Genomic DNA, 18330 nt, shown 5'->3' with positions numbered 1-18330 from the left:
GCCTCACTTTCTCCACCCTTTCCCTCCCCCTCTTCTTCCTCTGCCTCCTCCCCTTCATCTTCCTCTGCCTCCTCCCCTTTCTTCCTCCTCTCCTCCCCTCTTCCCCCTTCCTCCCTTCCCCCCACTTCATCTGCCTCTCCCCCTCAAGCTGTCTCTGAAGTCATCCTGGAAGGCAGGTGGGACCCAGCTGAATACCTTCCCAATGTGCAGGCCCGTCTGAGACGTTACCTAACCGCACCTCCTTACCTAATCCCCCAGCCATCTCCTGCCTCCTGCGCTTGCCCCAAACCCAGCAGGCCAACCTGGGCTCGAGCCCAGACTTGCCTCTGGCCACCTGTGGTCCTGGGCTGCCTCCCCAGGATGTGGTCTGACAGGACAGGCCTTCCCCTGCCTCCGTTGAAGGATGCCAGAGACGGGGCAGGAGAGACTGTGGTCACTGGGCAGAGCAGGTGGCAGGAAAGGAGAGGGATAACTTTGTCCTCACAGTGTGCACAGGCATGCACATGCATGCACCAGCATGTACACGTTTGCATGGGCATGCACACACATGCAGGCAGACACTCAGGCACACAAACACATGCATGCAGGTGCACAGACCCGTGGACCCAGTGCCCCCACGTGCCACGTTTGCACACATGCACACACACACACACACACACACGCAAGATTAGCCACAAGCTTATCCACAGCATATGGAACCTAGGCTCGAGGGGAGACCTGGGTGTCCAGACAAGGATACTCTGCAGGGGCCTGCGTGAGGCAGGAGGAGATTGCTGTGGCAGGAGGCTGTGCGTAGGGACAGCCTATCCTATCCTAACTGGCCCTTCTCCCCTCTGGAGCCCCCCTTGCTTGCAGCCTGCAGTATGTACCTGGGTTGGTTTCGGCTACAGTTTCAGCCACCCTTTACCATGGAAGAATGGCCCCATTCAGGCTGCCTGCTCTCTAACCCAGGCAGCTTGCAACCCTCTCCCACCCAGGGCACAGGGGCCTGAGTCCCTGGGCTGCCACTTCATTGCAGTGCCAGGGGAGGAGGTCTCAGTTTTCACAATGTGCAAAGAGGACATGGGCCCCATGTCCCATGGGCCCCCTGCCCCCGTGGGTCCCACACATGGCGAGGTGTCCTTGAGCCCCCCTCTGCCCTGCTGCCACCCACTCCCGTCTCTCACCTGTGGATCCTGGTGCTTGGCCGGACGGGCTCTTAGAGCTGCCAGGTCACCTGCAGCCTGGCAGAGGGTTTGGCACCAGGAAGAACCATTCAGTCTCTAGGGCAGTGCTCAGGAGGCCAGAGAGGGGTGCTGTAGCCCTCCTTCCTGAGCACGGTGTTAGGTGGATGATTCCACATTCCTCAGGTGGCAGCTCCTCTCCTGGGTGTCCAGAGAGACTTGGACAAGACCCCAGATGGCAGGAAGGTGACCTCCCAGGAGAGGGGCCACCAGGGGTCCGGCAGGCACATCTCAGGGATGGGGAGACAGAGGCCAGTGGGGAGGGTAGAAGGGCTAGGGACTGAGACAAACGCAGTGGAAGGGGGCTGTGTTGGACCCAGAGGACCCCAAACCCAGAGCAGGTGGACGGACAGATGGACAGGTTATGTCAGTGCTGTTACTCAGTGCTAGGCTGAAGCACAAGGAAACTGCTTCTGGAAGAGGTTGCAGGCTTAGGGAGGGGAGGGAAACCTGGGTGTCCAGCAGGTTCCCTGAGAGGAAGCAGAGGCGCTCCCCAGCTGGCCAAGGGCCCCACACACTGGAGGGGGTCACACCTGGGGTAGAGAGACAGCAGCCAAGGCAGGAGCCTAATGCATGCACAGCAAGATGAGCCGTGCTGCCGGCAGCCTCAGGGCCTTGGCCCACTGCCCCCTGAAGGACAGAGGCCTTGAGGTGATGAGGGAAGAACTGCGCAAGAAAGAGAACGCCTTTCCTAACGAGACAAGAGGAGGAGGTGTGCTCTGTCCTGCCCACCACAGCGCCTGGCCCCACCCTTGCTCCATTCCAACAAAACACCCTCCTTTTCCTCCTAGGAACTTCAGGATATGATTGTTTGGGAAAGGGTCTTTGCAGATACACTTAGTTACCCGTGTGTGTGTCTAAGTCGCTTCAGCCATAGCCAACTCTTTGCAATCCCATGGACTGTATTCCACCAGGCCCCTCTGTCCACGGGGATTCTCCAGGCAAGAAAACTGGAGTGGGTTGCCATGCCCTCTTCCAGGGCATCTTCCAGACACAGGGATCAATCTGAGTCTCTCCCTCCTGCACTGGCAGGCAAGTTCTTTCCCATGAGCACCAGCTGGGAAGCTCCTTTGATTTCAAGATCAGAGCATCCTGGACTGTCTAGACATGCCCTATGTCCCATGACAGGTGTCCTCATAAGAGACAAAGACACGAAGATGGCCACAGGAAGATGGAGGCAGACGGGAACGACGTGGCCACAAGTCCAGGAAAGCCAGGAGCACCAGCAGCTGGAAGAGGCAGGAAGGATCACCCTCTGGGCCTCCCGAGGGAGCCGGGCCTGCCCACGTCTTGATCTCAGACTTCTGGCCTCCAGAGCTTGGAGAGAACAGATCCCTATTGCTGAAAGCCCTCGCCTTGCTTGTGGTCATTTGTCATGATTGCTGCTTGACTAATAGAGGGAGCAAAGCACCCCAGCTGTCCCCATACTCCTTCTTCAAGGCAAAGAGTGGGAGAGTCCCTCTCTGTGGCACTTTGTTAGTGAGAGCACTGTTTGAGGGAGTGCTGGGACAGAGGCCGAGCCAGACGGGGCTGGGCACCTGGTCCTTCAGGACCAGCCTAGGAGAGGATCCATGGGGCCACTCAGTGCCTGGGGACCTGGGATACGCTCTCTGCACGTGAGAGAGGCTGCCTTTCAGATGCTAACCGGGAGCTGCCACCCCCTCCCACCTTTGGGCAGGGCTGGGCTGGACTTGGTCTGTGAGAGACCCCTCTACTCCACAAACCCTCTCACCTCCCTGGGCCCTGCTCCTCCTCCAGGCCCACCTCCCCAGGACCCCTGGAACCCCTCTGAGGGCAGCCACGGAGATGAGGCTATAATTTAAAAATACATTTATTTAGTGTTTCCATTTGTTTCTGTTCTGTTACACAAGGCCATTAAATAAATACATTCTCCAAGTCACTCGAGTACACACCTACTCACTATACAGATGAGGTAGAGAAATCAATAGGCCCACACAAGACTTCTCTCGTGTGTGAATGCCCCTCTCCTCCCGCCCGCCTCCACCTGGCCTGGTCAAGCTCAGAGTGGCATCTGTGCATGCTGAGCAGAGAGCAGGTGGCCGGGACCTGCCTGGCCCCTCAGCATGGCTCTGCCCGCGCGGTCCCGGGGTTGGGGGGTCTGGACCCCGCCACAGACGTATTTTCTTTGAGAGATCCTCTGCTGTACAGACAAGAAGCATGTTAATAAGAGGCTCCATCCGCAGGAGTGCTTCTTCGCTTAGCAAGACATTCTGATATATATTTATGTATAAACAAACCAGCCAGCAGACGTTTTCAATCTGCTTTGTTTAAAAAAATACTTTTCTTAATATTTATGACATAGAGCTAAATGTGGTATTTGACTTAAAAAAAAAAATCCTTCCTCTGACTTGCTGCCCTTCCAACCCAGTAGTGACCGAGCTACAGTCTTGTCATAGAAACATGGCCAGCTCTGCCTGCTCCAGGCCCCAGCAGGTAGGGATGCTTGGGGACAACTGGGGCGTGCCCCCGCCTCCCCCCGCCCTCCAGCCAAGTGTGGAGGAGACCAAGCGGCAGCCCCACGTCACCCACTGCCACAGAGCCCACCCTGGCTCCCGCCCAGGGAACATGCCTTGGCTGCACCACTCTGTCAGCACGCAGTTCTTCACGGGGATATTCTCTGAACCACAGGAGAATAAACTCTACTATTTACACTATCGAACAGGGACTAAGAGACCCACATCCACATAAATAGGTTTTCTTTTACAAACACAGTCAGTCTCCAGGGTTCCCGAAGCCCCCCGGACTCCGAGGAATCCCTTCACTCAGTAGTTCCCGCGTCCACACCAGCTGCCCCAGCTCTACGCCTGCCCAAACCCCAGTGCGCACCCTCCGAGCACAGTCACAGAGCTGAGCAGGACGGGGCCAGGGCCAGAGGCCCTCCCAACATGGGCAGGAGAGCTCCACACCTAGCAACGGCGCCCAAGCCAACACTGACCGCACCGACACAGTGTGCACACCACCACACCACCACACACATGCACACACAAGCACACATACCACACACATACATGCACCCAGGTACGGACACGCACACCCGGGCAGAGATGCTCTCATTCTCATGCACGGATACACACTATGCATATGGAAACATGTACGTGCGCACACACGAGCATGCATCTGCACTTACACGCACCGCATACGCACAGATGGACATTCATGCATTCACACAAGCATGCTCATGCACACGCACCACACACTCACGCATGCATGCACACACGTGTGCACACACCCTCAGCCAAATCAGGTCAGTGATGGCCATACTTTTCCCTTCTCTGCAAAATCGACAGCACGACCAAGGAGAACACTTTCCGTTTGCCAGATCCTATCTCCAAACTCTCTCCACCCATGTCTGCGCCCCGCCCCCCCCGCCCCGCCTCCCCTACAGTGACAGAGAACAAGCTGTGCCTTCCTCATGAAATGAACCTCCAAGAGGCTGGCCCCACCCCTCCGCCCATGCCCACCTCTGGGGGAGAACAGGCTGCCCTCTGCCACCCCCAGTCCCAGAATCTGCATTGAGTCTCGAGTGTGGATCCATGTGCCCTCGGGGTGCAGAGGAGGGCCCGTCCACCTCCCTGGTCAGCCTTGCTATGGGTAGCCAACCTGGACCATGGGACCTGGCTTCCAGAAACCCTGAGGGTGGCGGCCAGACACAGCTTGCTTTACTTCTTTAAAAACAACAACAGCAATGTCTCTCTTGATTTAGTGGTTTCAAACGACAAAGCAGATCAGGCAAACAGGTCAGTCAGGAGGGGGTTTGGAGGGGAGGGAGGAAGGGGCTCCTCCAGACGAGGCTCTATTGAGACGGGGAGGAGCCACAGCCTGGGAGGCTGCAGGGACGGAGAAAATAATATTATATATTAGTTAAATAAAAATAACTTAAAAGTCACTGATACTACTCCAAAGAGAAGTACTTGATGTCAGGGGGCCAGCAGTCTACCCCCACGAGCGGGCGGCCAGGCGTCTGCTCTCGCTCCTAGTGGTTTGACTCTCTAAGCCAGTGCTGGTGTAGGTCAGCCCACACAGAGCCCGTGTGGTCATGAAGGTGTGCCCGCTGCTCCTCAGAGGGCACCCAGCGCACGACAGGCGGCTGGTGACTTGGGGGGACGGAACTTGGAAAGCATCCGTGCAAAGCTCTCAGGTCACGGGGAGGGACGAGCAGGGAGGACACAGAGACCAGACTGGGCCTCTGAGAGGAGGAGACAGAGGGCTGGAGACGGCCAATGCAGCCCGCCCCCAGGCCTCTGCCCCCGCCTTGCAGCCAAGCGTGCTGGGGGCGCCCAGGCCAGGGACTCGGCCCCCGCAGCGCTACCACCCCCAGCTGGCACGCACGGCCCGTGCCCCTGCAGCGCCCGCCAGGCGCGGGGGCTCAGCCTTTGCAGGTGTAGACCTCCTCCCGCTGGGTGCACTGCCTGCACTCCACGTAGCAGCACCAGCGCACCTGGCACTGGCAAGGCCGGGTCACCACCCGACTCTGTGTGTTGTGGCCGCGCCCGCAGCAGATGCTCTCGCAGTTCTTCTCACGGTGGCACCTGCGGCCGGCAGTGCCTGGGGAGAAGCGGCCAGCCACGCAGAAGCTGGGGGAGTCGTCCAGGTGCACCAGCTCTGGCGTGCGGGGCAGGGGATCGCCGCCGCCCGCCCCGGCGGCCCGGCCCCGTGGCGGCGAGATGGCGCCGGCCTCGCCGGTGGCCTCGTTGGTGGTGCTGCCCACCTTGAGGGCCGTCTCGTACTTGTGCTTCAGGCGCTTGCCCACCTCGTGGAAAGGCGCGAGCTGCCGCCAGCACGTCCGCACGGTGCACGAGCCGGACACGCCATGGCACTTGCACGTGGTCTCCACCCCAGCCTTGATCACCTGGCGAGAGAGAGGGGGCCGGGCGTGAGGGCCACCCTGAGCAGACTGGAGACCACCCCCAAGACAACTCTCAGAGGGGCTGCAGGGATGTCTGGCAGACTTCATGGCCCAGTGGGTCACCACTGTTTATTACCCAGGCTTCCTGGCTCCCACCAACAGCCCGTCCTCTCCGAGCCATGGATCACCCAGGACAGAAATGCCACAGCCAGCACCACAACTTCAGAGAAGCCACCACAGCTCCCTGAATCTGCCTCCTGCACCACCAAGGCGCCCCCTTCCCGTTCTCCACATCCCAGGATGTCCCCTGCCAGGGCAGGGCACACCTCCCCACGAGCCCTTCTGTCAGTGCTCCCCAGGATCACACAGTCTGTTCTCAGCAGTCTGTTCCTCGAAAATTTAAGGATAAGCAAGTCAGCGTGCCTAGTGGACAGAACTGGCCACCAGAGTGTACCTTCTGAGTTGACCATGTCTCTGCCTGGGCATAGGGACCAGATGCTACCGTGTGTGCAGGCACCAACTTCCACCCTGCCAGGGGTAACTTGGAAAGAGGGAGAAAGCCTCCAGCGAGGAGCAGACAGGAGAGGGCTGTGCCCACCCCCACACACAGGCAGGGGCAGGCATGGCCCAGCACCAACCTTCTGCTCTGCATCTGAGAGGCTGCCGAAGACTCAGGCCGGCCCTTCCCCTAGCAGGACTTGGGTCCCACGTGCAAAGCCATGGAGTCAGGCCAGCTGTCCCACAGGGCCTCCCGCCTGACTTCCCACAGTGGGGTCCCAGGAGGGACGTGGGGACGAGGAATGGTAAGGAAAGGGGAGGTTCCCCTCCCAGTGGGCCCCAAGCCAGGCCCAAGCTCCCACACAGCCCCCAGGGAGAGCCAACTCAAGGGGGATTAAGAAACATAGCTGCCCTCCAGCCAGGCAACAGAAGAGTCACATTTAATGATACTTTGCTGAGAAACCCGGACAAATTTAATTAAAATGTGGCTTACCCAGGACCAGTGGAGCTAATGGAGCACTTTCATATTCTGACTTTTCATTAATAGCTTACAAAAGGGCGAGTGCAGAGGAAAAGAAAGGGCCTCCCCTGGGGGATTTAATCAGCCTGCACCCCTCCCCAGAGGGTGGAAGGACAGGCAGAGCTCCTGTGGCAAAGGGGGAAATTGATTCTTTAATAAGCCCATACCTCAGAACCCTGGCTTCTCAATAAAGAGGGGCTCAGAATGGGACTGGTATTAATTACCTCATCACCCCCCTCCAGCCCCCAGGCTGGGACTCCAAATCCCAAGGGCTGCCCCACAAGCACGCAGATCCCACTCCCGCCCCTGACGGCCCCACAGCTCAGGCTGAGCCTTGGGAGGCATTCGATTGTCCAGGCTGTGCAGGGGCTAAGAGGGTGGGGTGCTCTGTGCACAGTGTAGGTGGTGGGGCCCGATGCCTCCTCCAGGGTGTGGAGCTGAGGGGCTTCCGGGGGGCGGGTTGGGGTAGAGAGTGGCTGCCTACAGCAAGAGAGCTGCAACAGTCCTTTCCAGCTTGAGTCTTCTGTTTTGAGTTTCCTCAGAACAGAGCCCTGGCCACAGACAGGGCCCCTGAGGCAGAAGCAGCCTCCCCAGCTTGGGCCAGCCACACCCCGAGCATTTCCCCAGAACCCCTGAACCACACACTAACTCTGCCATTCCCCTAGGTCCCTGGTGATAGGACCACCCACTCCTCAGCCCCAACAGGTAGGGTCTAGTCCATTCTCCACCTGGTTAGATGGTGCCCAGTAGACGAGACCCTCCTTGCGGCCTTGACCACCCAGGACACCCCTCCCTGCTCCCCAGCCAGCAGCAAGTAGGACTTCTGGCTCTACCCAACCATGCAAGACTGTGGGGCACCCCCCCCCACAGAGCTCCCCATGACAACTAGTACCCTGCCCATTGGGTAAGTAATGAGCCTGATAAGCAGAAGGGCTGAAGGCCCCGGCTGTCCCCAGTGGCTGGGACAGACACACCATGGCAGCCACCTGCACCTCCTCTCGGACACCCAGCCCTCTCCTGGACCGGAGCCCCTTAAACATACATGCACCCTGCCCACCCCCTGCCCTTTCCCACTCTGTGCCCCAGCCAATGCTAACTGTACCCACACCATCTCATGCCCTGTCCTGTGCCCCCCGATCCTGCACCCTTTCCCGCCCCCAGGCCCCGCCCGGCTTGCCTTCACACCCACGAGGTTGTTGTGGAAGTCCACGCGGGCTCGCAGATCCTTGCTAGACCGCCGGCCCAGGAACTCCTTGACGAACTTGCTGCTGTACTTGAGGTTGTCTCCGCAGCCGCCCCACTGCCAGGCCTCCCGGTTCTCCAAGTCAGGCGCCTCATCGCAAGTGCAGCGTTCCATGCGGCCTGCACTGCAAGCCTTGGCCAGTGCGTGCGTCAGGCCAGCGGAGGAGATGGCGTAAAGGAAGGCTGTCTCCTTGAAGCCTGGGGGTGAGGGCAGGGGCGGGTCAGTGGGCCAGAGCGGCCCCCATCTCCCTCGGGTGCAGCCAAACCATGGTCTCCCAACACGCACACTCCACATAGAGCAGGGTCTGTGGGAAGGATCCTCCATGGCGTGGTCCACGGGGAACCTGGGCAGACATGTGCTCCTGGGGTTAGGAGGTGCCCTCTCATGCCCCAGACACAGAACTGCTCAGGGGCAGAGAACCCAGAGTGAAGTGCAGCCACAGCAGTGCCCAGAACTCAGAGACCCCATCCCTTTGGGTCTCGAACCTACTAGAGTGGCCATGGGCCTCGATAAGCCTTGCCATGCCCTGCGCCTCAGGTCCCTAGTTTTTAAACAAAGCTGTTGAGAGATTCAGATGAGAGTCCCCCCTTGGCACCCTCATCTGGAAGGAGACACAAAAGAGGAACTCCATGCTAAGAACTGGAGCACCAGCTAGACCCCCGGCCCTGCGTGCAGGCACTGGGCCTCAGTCCCTGCCATGTGGCAAGAGCCGTCAGAGCTGCCCTGGGCCCTGTCACACCTGTCCACACGCACCTTGTACCACCAGCAACTGTTCCACGCAGGTGTGAGGGGGACCAGGCATGGGGGAGAGGGCAGGAGAAGCAGGGGGGCTGCGGGTTCAAGTCCCATCCACCGCCCAGCCACCTGGAACTTGGCTGAGTGACGCACGGGGCCCCCCCGGGGCTGGAGGTCCTGCCTCCTGGCTCCCACCCAGGGTCCCGGCACACTCACCTCGCTTGAGGAGGCTGGCCCGGTAGCGGCCCTCCAAGGTGCAGTTCCAGCGCTCAAAGCGGAACTGGTACTGGCACTCGAGGGCACTCATGCTGACCGCCTCCACCAGCGTCTCGGCCACACCGGGGTCCCGGCGGCACATGCGCCGCTGCTTGCGCTCCAGCTTCAGCCGGTCACAGGCCTTGTAGTGGGCCTGGGCAACTGCTTCTGGCTCCAGGGTCAGCGGGAGGATGGTCAGGGGCTCACTGCCCGTCAGCCTGGGCACACAGAGGCCAAAATGAGCCCTGCTCCAGAGGTGGGAAGCCAGCAGTGGGTGAGCTGCTGCAGACGCTGGGGCAGCAGCAGAACCTGACGGCTGTTAAGCACGGTGGCAGCAGAACAGGAGCCCCGGTGGGCCCCCCTGGAGGGCAAGAAGGGCAGCGAGGCCAGGGACAGGCTGTCCACAGAGAACCAGCAGGGCGGGGGGCGAGCCCCGAGGACCCCTGCCCACCAGGCATCGTCTCTGCATCCGCTTGCCCCTGCATCACTCACACCCTGCCCTGCCAATGGCTTAGGGACCCCTGCCTAGCCACCAGTGTGCACTGGGTTCTCTTGAGCTGCCCCAGGAGCAGACCCCAGGCACCCACGTGGCTGCTGACCCCTCCCCAGCAACTCTTGTCAGAAAGTAACACCCCAGCTAGCACCAGCCTCCCGCCCAGGTCTGATGGCAGGGGAAGGGACAGAGGGCTAGAAACTCACACACACACCTGGGAGGGCTGCCCAGCCCGGGGCACTGGCCAGAGGCACAGACAGCCAAGGCAGGGAGGGGCCACGGAAGTCACAGGCTGCGTGAGACGGACATCTGCCACACCCTCCGTCACCCACTCCCATGTCTGCTTCGCAGCTTGCTCCAGGCCTCCAGGCTCGGCCACCTCCAGCTAGGGGTGCCCCCCACCGGCCCTGCAGACCCTTGGGGAGGCCCTGCTCCTTCTCTGTCCCCCTGCAGCCTTTGCAGGTGGCCCCCATGGTTCCAGCCGAGTCTCCTGGAACACGTGCGCCAGAAGGGGCTCCCAGCCCAGGACCCGAGCGGCGCTCAGGAGGCCCCCAGCCCAGGACCCGAGCGGCACTCAGGAGGTAGCTGCTGGTTTGGGGCACCTCCATCCCCCTTCCTGGCTGAGCCAAGGCCGGAGCCGGTCTCTGCTGTCTGGCCTTCCAGCCCTAACTCCTTACCACCAGCTCCATCCAGGGACTGACTGGCCCTGGCCTTTTGCCTGTTCTGTGCCCAGAAGCACGTGCCTCAGTATCCCCAGACAGACAACTGTACATCTGAGATCCAGATATGTCCAAGCCAGCCCCACCCAGACCTTCAGCCCTTGGGAGGGAAAAGTGCCCACCTGGATGGGGATGGGGCTCAGCGCCCCCTACTAGGGCATCATTAGAAACAAGTCCACCCCCATTATCTCACGCCAGCCAAACCCAAGAAACAGGGCTGGCAGGAGTGCACAGATAATGGAGCCCCACGCCTTGCCCCATTCCTCCTGCTGCTGTCCTTCCAAAACTCCTCAGGGGAACACTGGCCCTGGGCTGACAGAGAGAGCTGCAGCTTTCTGCCGGGAACAGGGTGTGGGCGGGGTCTTCCGCTGCAGGGGCGGGGAGGTGGGCGGGGCCTCCAAGACCCCACCCTCGAGCAGACACCAGTACTCACGCTGCAGGCTGAGGCTCCTCTGGGGACAGCCTGGGGTAGTTGCACACACACCTCAGCAGGCCCTGCCGTGCCTCATGGAGAGGGGCATAGCTGCATGTACCCTTAGGGTAAGGGTGGGGTCTGTGCAAAGCAGAACCGGCCCTATTCGGAGACCCCTGGACCCCAGGCCCTGAAGGAGTCGCCCGTCTCAGCCTCGCTGATCAGCTCCCTGAGAACAGGAAAGCAGGGTGCTGAGGCCCAGGCAGCAGCTGGGCAAGGAAGCTACCAGATCGCCAGAGCAGACCGGTCAGGTCTAGGGGTGTGCGGCAGGAAGGACTGCTACCCCCCACCTCTGCACACGTAGGTGCCACATGAGCAAGGCCATGGTGGGCACCCTGAGAAGACCCATCCCAGGCCTTGGCACTGCTCCCCACAGTGCCGAGAACTGCTGCACCCGTGAGCAGAGGTGGCGCCTGCTCCCAACCCTGCGACTGAGAGGGTGGGTGAGCAACAGCCCTGCCAGCTCAAGTCCGCGCTGAAGAGCCTGTTCCTCTCTCCGTAAGCAACACTCGGAATCAGGAGGCTCCTGGGTATGCGGTGGTTGGCCCGCGTGGGTGCTGGCTAGGAGAGAAGCTCCAAAGGCCCCTGAGATGCAGACAGACCCTTTGCGGGCCACTCAGCAGCAGTGGGACGCAGAAGCAGTGAGGCCGTCAGGGAGAAGACACACGAGCCTGGAGCTGGGACAATGCACTGGAGGGGCAGCGGCACATGCCGGGCCCTGGTCACCTGCACCCCTCACCGAGCGTCAGGACATCGTGCCTAAAAAGACGGGGGTGGGGCAGAAGCTGACATCAGGGGATGGCTTTGTGGACTCCCGGGCCCCTGCTTGAGGACAGCTGCCACGCCAGGGCAGGGAGCAGGCAGGGGCCGGAGGACCCGGGGCTGGAAGCCGGGAGAGCCCCACTCTTCACACAAAGACAGCTCACACGGTGGAGACTTGTCCCCAGACAGGAATGCTAACAGCTGTGCCCAGAACTGCGTGCCACACAGCTAAAGCACTGTAGCCTCCCACCAGCACATCCCCCAGGCTGGATTCTCCCAGATTAACCGAGCCCCCACCACTGCCAAAACATTCGGCATCTGAGAGGACCCCTACTGCCAAAGCCATCCTGGGGGAACTTAGGGCAGAGTTGGGAAGGGTCACTGTGGGTGTGGACGAGGAGAGGGAGACAAGTGGCGGGTGATGCTGCCTTCCAGTTCTCCAGGAGGCAGTGGGAGCACCCGTGTCCAAATTCTGCATGTGGGAACAGAATTCAGGGCCTCCCACCCACTCGGTGCCAGCCTGGGTCCACACTGCCCATGGGGAGCTAACTCGACAGCATGCATAGCTACAGGCAGCTCCACTCCCATCTAACCTCAGGATGCCCATCAGGGGATCAGAGGCAGCTCCATAAACACAGCCACAGGCAAGCTGACCCTTTCCTGAGGCCAGGTGGTGTCTACATCTGTTTTGGGCAGAAGGATGTCCAAGTCCAGGAACGTCCATCTGACAGCCATGCAGCCACATGGCTGAGGCCGGAGGCCCAAGGGCCAGGCCTTTCCTCTGAGCCACCACCCAGTTCCCATGGTAGGCATGAGGATAGAATCCAATGGGGCCACACTGCTCCATCCCCTGGCACCCCTCATCCTAAGGCGGCCTGTCCCCGCCTCTTCTATGAGGGCTCCAGGGCCCCTAACAATCGGAGTGGACACAGCGTGGCCAGCCTGCGAGCTTACAGCCTGGAGTGCAGCACCAGAGGACGAGCCCTCATGCAGGTGCCAGACTAGGGGTGCGGGGACCATGCGTGAGGTACAGGGAAGAGGGTGGCCATCAGGTGAGCTGGGCTCAGCGGAGAAGGCACCAGGGACAAGCGCCAGGCCGAGCAGGACAGAAACCCCACCACAAAGAGGACCCCACAGAAGAGCTGGAGGAAAAACGAGAGGCTCATAGAACATTCTTAGAATCAGGAAGGCCTTTATCAGAGTGACTCAGAACCCCAAATGCCTTGAAAATTTAATACATTTGATGAAATATACAAGAATCTCTGCACAGAAAAAAGTAGTATAGAGTCCAAAGACCAACAGACAAAGATCAGGGGAAATGCTGCATTCAGACCCCAGGCCAAGGGCCAAATGTCTTTGCTTGTATGTAGGTATGTGCACGTGTGCGTTTACATATGTGGACACGGCTGTATCCTTTCCTCTAGATCAATAACTAAGGAATTAACTGTTAATACAGGATATGAACATACAGTTCAAGGGAAGGAAATACAGTTAGCTATTAAAAACATTTGCATTTCACTCCAAAAAAAACATAAAATAAAGCTATATTTTAGTTTTAGGGCAGGAAACTACCTATAGTCTCACCAGCCCCCAGCTCTCTGAAATGTCAGTGAGTTAATCAGAGGAAGACTATGCTGACAGCTATCTTAATATATAACATGATTTTTAACATAATGGGCTAATTGGAGACTTCTTAGTTTTTACAATGTTAGTGGTCACAAAATTCTTTGGTATAAGATGTATTATTCATTAAAACTGCCCCAAAAGTAATTTTAAATGACCCACAGGTGTTCAGTTGCTCAGTCATGTCTGACTCTGCGACCCTATGGACTGTAGCCCTCCAGGCTCCTCTGCCCATGGGGTTCTCTAGGCAAGGATACTGGAGTGCATGGCCATTTCCTCCTCCAGGGGATCATATCAACTCAGGGACAGAACCCATGTCTCTTACGACTCCTGGCCCACGTCCAAGGTAAGAAAAACCCAAGTAGGAAGGTAGGTGTTGTGACAGGGTATCAGAGAGCAGACACACTGAATCCATAATCACAGAAAACTAGCCAATCTGATCACATGGACCACAGCCTTGTCTAACTCAATGAAACTAAGCCATGCCGTTTGGGGCCACCCAAGATGGGCAGGTCATGGTGGAGAGGTTTGATGGAATGTGGTCCCCTGGAGAAGGGAATGGCAAACTACTTCAGTATTCTTGCCTTGAGAACCCCATGAGCAGTATGAAAAGGCAAAATGATAGGATACTGAAAGAGGAATTCCCCAGGTCGGTAGGTGCCCAATATGCTACTGGAGATCAGTGGAGAAATAACTCCAGAAAGAATGAAGGGATGGAGCCAAAGCAAAAACAACACCCAGTTGTGGATGTGACTAGTGATAGAAGCAAGGTCCGACTGCTCTTTAGGAGCAATATTGCGTAGGAACCTGGAATGTCAGGTCCATGAATCAAGGCAAATTGGAAGTGGACAAACAGGAGATGGCAAGAGTGAATGTCGACATTCTAGGAATCAGTGAACTAAAATGGACTGGAATGGGTGAATTTAACTCAGATGACCATTATATCTACCACTGTGGGCAGGAATCCCTCAGAAGAAATGGAGTGGCCATCATGGTCAACAAAAGAGTCCGAAATGTAGTACTTGGATGCAATCTCAAAAACGACAGAATGATCTCTGTTCGTTTCCAAGGCAAACCATTCAATATCACAGTAATCCAGACTATGCCCGAACCAGTAACACTGAAGAAGCTGAAGTTGAACGGTTCTATGAAGACCTACAAGACCTTTTAGAACTAACACCCAAAAAAGATGTCCTTTTCATTATAGGGGACTGGAATGCAAAAGTAGGAAGTCAAGGAACACCTGGGGTAACAGGCAAATTTGGCCTTGGACTATGGAATGAAGCAGGGCAAAGGCTAATAGAGTTTTGCCAAGAAAATGCACTGGTCATAGCAAACACCATCTTCCAACAACACAAGAGAAGACTCTATACATGGACATCACCAGATGGTCAACACTGAAATCAGACTGATTATATTCTTTGCAGCCAAAGATGGAGAGGCTTTATATAGTCAGCAAAAACAAGACTGGGAGCTGACTGTGGCTCAGATCATGAACTCCTTATTGCCAAATTCAGACTTAAATTGAAGAAAATAGGGAAAACCACTAGACCATTCAGGTATGACCTAAATCAAATCCCTTATGGTTATAAGGAAGTGAGAAATAGATTTAAGGGCCTAGATCTGATAGAGTGACTGATGAACTATGGAATGAGGTTTGTGACATTGTACAGGAGACAGGGATCAAGACCATTCCCATGGAAAAGAAATGCAAAAAAGCAAAGTGGCTGTCTGGGGAGGCCTTACAAATAGCTGTGAAAAGAAGAGAAGCGAAAAGCAAAGGAGAAAAGGAAAGATATACCCATTTGAATGCAGAGTTCCAAAGAATAGCAAGGAGAGATAAGAAAGCCTTCTTCAGCAATCAATGCAAAGAAATAGAGGAAAACAACAGAATGGGAAAGACTAGAGATCTCTTCAAGAAAATTAGAGATACCAAGGGACCATTTCATGCAAAGATGGGCTCGATAAAGGACAGATATCGTATGGACCTAACAGAAGCAGAAGATATTCAGAAGAGGTGGCAAGAATACACAGAAGAACTGTATAAAAAAAATCTTCACGACCAAGATAATCACAATGGTGTGATCACTCACCTGGAGCCAGACATCCTGGAATGTGAAGTCAAGTGGGCCTTAGAAAGCATCACTACGAACAAAGCTAGTGGAGGTGATGGAATTCCAGTTGAGCTATTTCAAATCCTGAAAGAGATGCTGTGAAAGTGCTGCACTCAATATGCCAGCAAATTTGGAAAACTCAGCCATGGCCACAGGACTGGAAAAGGTCAGTTTACATTCCAATACCAAAGAAAGGCAATGCCAAAGAATGCTCAAACTACCGCACAATTGCACTCATCTCACACGCTAGTAAGGTAATGCTCAAAATTCTCCAAGCCAGGCTTCAGCAATACATGAACAGTGAACTTCCAGATGTTCAAGCTGGTTTCAGAAAAGGCAGAGGAACCAGAGACCAAATTGCCAACATCCACTGGATCATGGAAAAAGCAAGAGAGTTCCAGAAAAACATCTATTTCTGCTTTATTGACTATGCCAAAGCCTTTGACTGTGTGGATCACAATAAACTGTGGAAAATTCTGAAAGAAATGGGAATACCAGACCACCTGACCTGCCTCTTGAGAAACCTGTATGCAGGTCAGGAAGCAACAGTTAGAACTGGACATGGAACAACAGACTGGTTCCAAATAGGAAAAGGAGTACGTCAAGGCTGTATATTGTCACCCTGCTTATTTAACTTCTATGCAGAGTACATCATGAGAAACGCTGGGCTGGAAGACGCACAAGCTGGAATCAAGATTGCCGGGAGAAATATCAATAACTTCAGATACACAGATGATACCACCCTTATGGCAGAAAATGAAGAGGAACTAAAAAGCCTCTTGATGAAAGTGAAAGAGGAGTGTAAAAAAGTTGGCTTAAAGCTCAACATTCAGAAAACTAAGATCATGGCATCCGGTCCCATCACTTCATGGGAAATAGATGGGGAAACAGTGTCAGACTTTATTTTTGGGGGCCTCAAAATCACTACAGATGGTGATTGCAGCCATGAAATTAAAAGATGAATTTAAAAGAAATTAAAAGATGGTGATTGCAGCCATGAAATTAAAAGATGCTTACTCCTTGGAAGGAAACCTAGATAGCATATTAAAAAGCAGAGACATTACCTTGCCAACAAAGGTCCGTCTAGTCAAGGCCATGGTTTTTCCAGTGGTTATACATGGATGTGAGAGTTGGACTGCGAAGAAAGCTGAGCACTGAAGAATTGATGCTTTTAAACTGTGGTGTTGGAGAAGACTCTTGAGAGTCCCTTGGACTACAAGGAGATCCAACCAATCCATTCTGAAGGAGATCAGCCCTGGGATTTCTTTGGAAGGAATGATGCTAAAGCTGAAACTCCAATAGTTTGGCCACCTCAATGAAGAGTTGACTCATTGGAAAAGACTCTGATGCTGGGAGAGATTGGGGGCAGGAGGAGAAGGGGATGACAGAGGATGAGATGGCTGGATGGCATCACTGACTCGATGGACGTGAGTCTGAGTGAACTCCGGGAGTTGGTGATGGACAGGGAGGCCTGGCGTGCTGCAATTCATGGGGTCCCAGAGAGTCAGACATGACTGAGCGACTGAACTGAAGTGAAAACTACATTGATCAGTTATTTTTCATTCATCAGGTAAGTATAAATCAGTATCTGATAAGATAATGTCAAGGACACAGGGAAAGAGGTGTTCCTCCTTGGCTGGAATTCTGGACTGACACAGCTACAAAAGTTCACCACCAATCTCCTTCTAGAAATACAGCCTCCATATATTAATATGTTATCATAAAATGTACAAGCAGGGACTTCCCTGGTAGCCCAGTGGTTAAGACTGCACCTTCCAATGCAGGGGGTTGTGGGTTCAACCCTTGATCAAGGAGCTAAGATTCTGTACGCCTTGTGGCCAAAAAAAACAGAAGCAGTATTGCAACAAATTCAATAAGGGACTTTAAAAATGGTCCATAGTTTTTAAAAGTACAAGTCAAAAAAATTCAATATCAGCAAGAAGAAAGAAACATACAAGCATATGTCACTCATGTGTTACCCCATGCAATGCTGCTTAGTCGCTCAGTCGTGTCTGACTCTGTGACCCCATGGACTGGAGCCCACCAGGCTCCTCTGTCCACGGAATTCTCCAGGCAAGAATACTGGAGTGGGGTTGCCATGCCCTCCTCCAGCAGATCTTCCCAACCCAGGGATCGAACCCAGGTCTCCAGCATTATAGACAGATTCTTTACTGTCTGAGCCATCAGGGAAGCCCAAGGATACTGAAGTGGTTAGCCTATCCCTTCTCCAGGGGATCTTCCCGACCCAGGAATCAAACCAGCGTCTCCTGCATGGCAAGCGGATCCTTTACCCGCCGGGCTACCGGGGAAGTCCATGCTGTCATGCAGAAACACTGAAAGCACTGATTGTTATTTACAATGACAGGAGACAGGCTGAATAAATGGGACCCATCCACCCCAGTGTTCAGCAGCCCTCAGAGGAGCTACAGCCCACCTGCTGTGCACACTCAGCACACAGTACAGGCCTCAATCTGCACAGGACCTGTGTGCACACATGCGGGTGCCTGGGGCAACCCAAGACAAAGACGGTGCGGGGCAGAGGAGACTCATCCTTCTCCCCACGGCCTGTGAGCCACCTGCATGCTGTCCCATGCACATGTGGCCCATTCAAAATGACAAAGTCCAAACCAGTGGCCTGGAGAAGCCCCCCCACAGGCTCTCAGCCCTGCAGCCCAGCCTGGAGCAGTAAGCCTCTGCCCACACAGCCTGTCTCCAGCCCAGAAAGCGCTCAGGCCACTCGGCTCAGCACCGCTGCTCCCGACACCCAGCGGTTCCTATGAGTACACCTGCCACTGTGCTCGACATA

General features: G+C 55.9%; 1 protein-coding gene across 1 annotated transcript in view; it reads right to left on the bottom strand.

The window, feature by feature from the left end:
* Positions 1-3036: 3036 nt before the first annotated feature.
* The window catches only part of WNT9A (Wnt family member 9A), a 29870-nt gene continuing 14576 nt past the window's right edge, over positions 3037-18330 (bottom strand). The window contains exons 2-4 of the mRNA XM_061421396.1: positions 9303-9559; positions 8286-8548; positions 3037-6093 (exon numbers count right to left, since the gene is read on the bottom strand). Of these exons, the coding sequence (XP_061277380.1) occupies positions 5611-6093; positions 8286-8548; positions 9303-9559 (1003 nt within the window). The 3' untranslated portion in view covers positions 3037-5610. The remainder of the gene's footprint in view (positions 6094-8285; positions 8549-9302; positions 9560-18330) is intronic.

Source organism: Bos javanicus, chromosome 7, assembly GCF_032452875.1.
Source record: "Bos javanicus breed banteng chromosome 7, ARS-OSU_banteng_1.0, whole genome shotgun sequence".
In the NCBI taxonomy this organism is placed as follows: domain Eukaryota; kingdom Metazoa; phylum Chordata; class Mammalia; order Artiodactyla; family Bovidae; genus Bos; species Bos javanicus.
The sequence above is the reverse complement of the archived record's forward strand: the minus strand, read 5'-3'. Positions and strand labels throughout refer to the sequence as shown.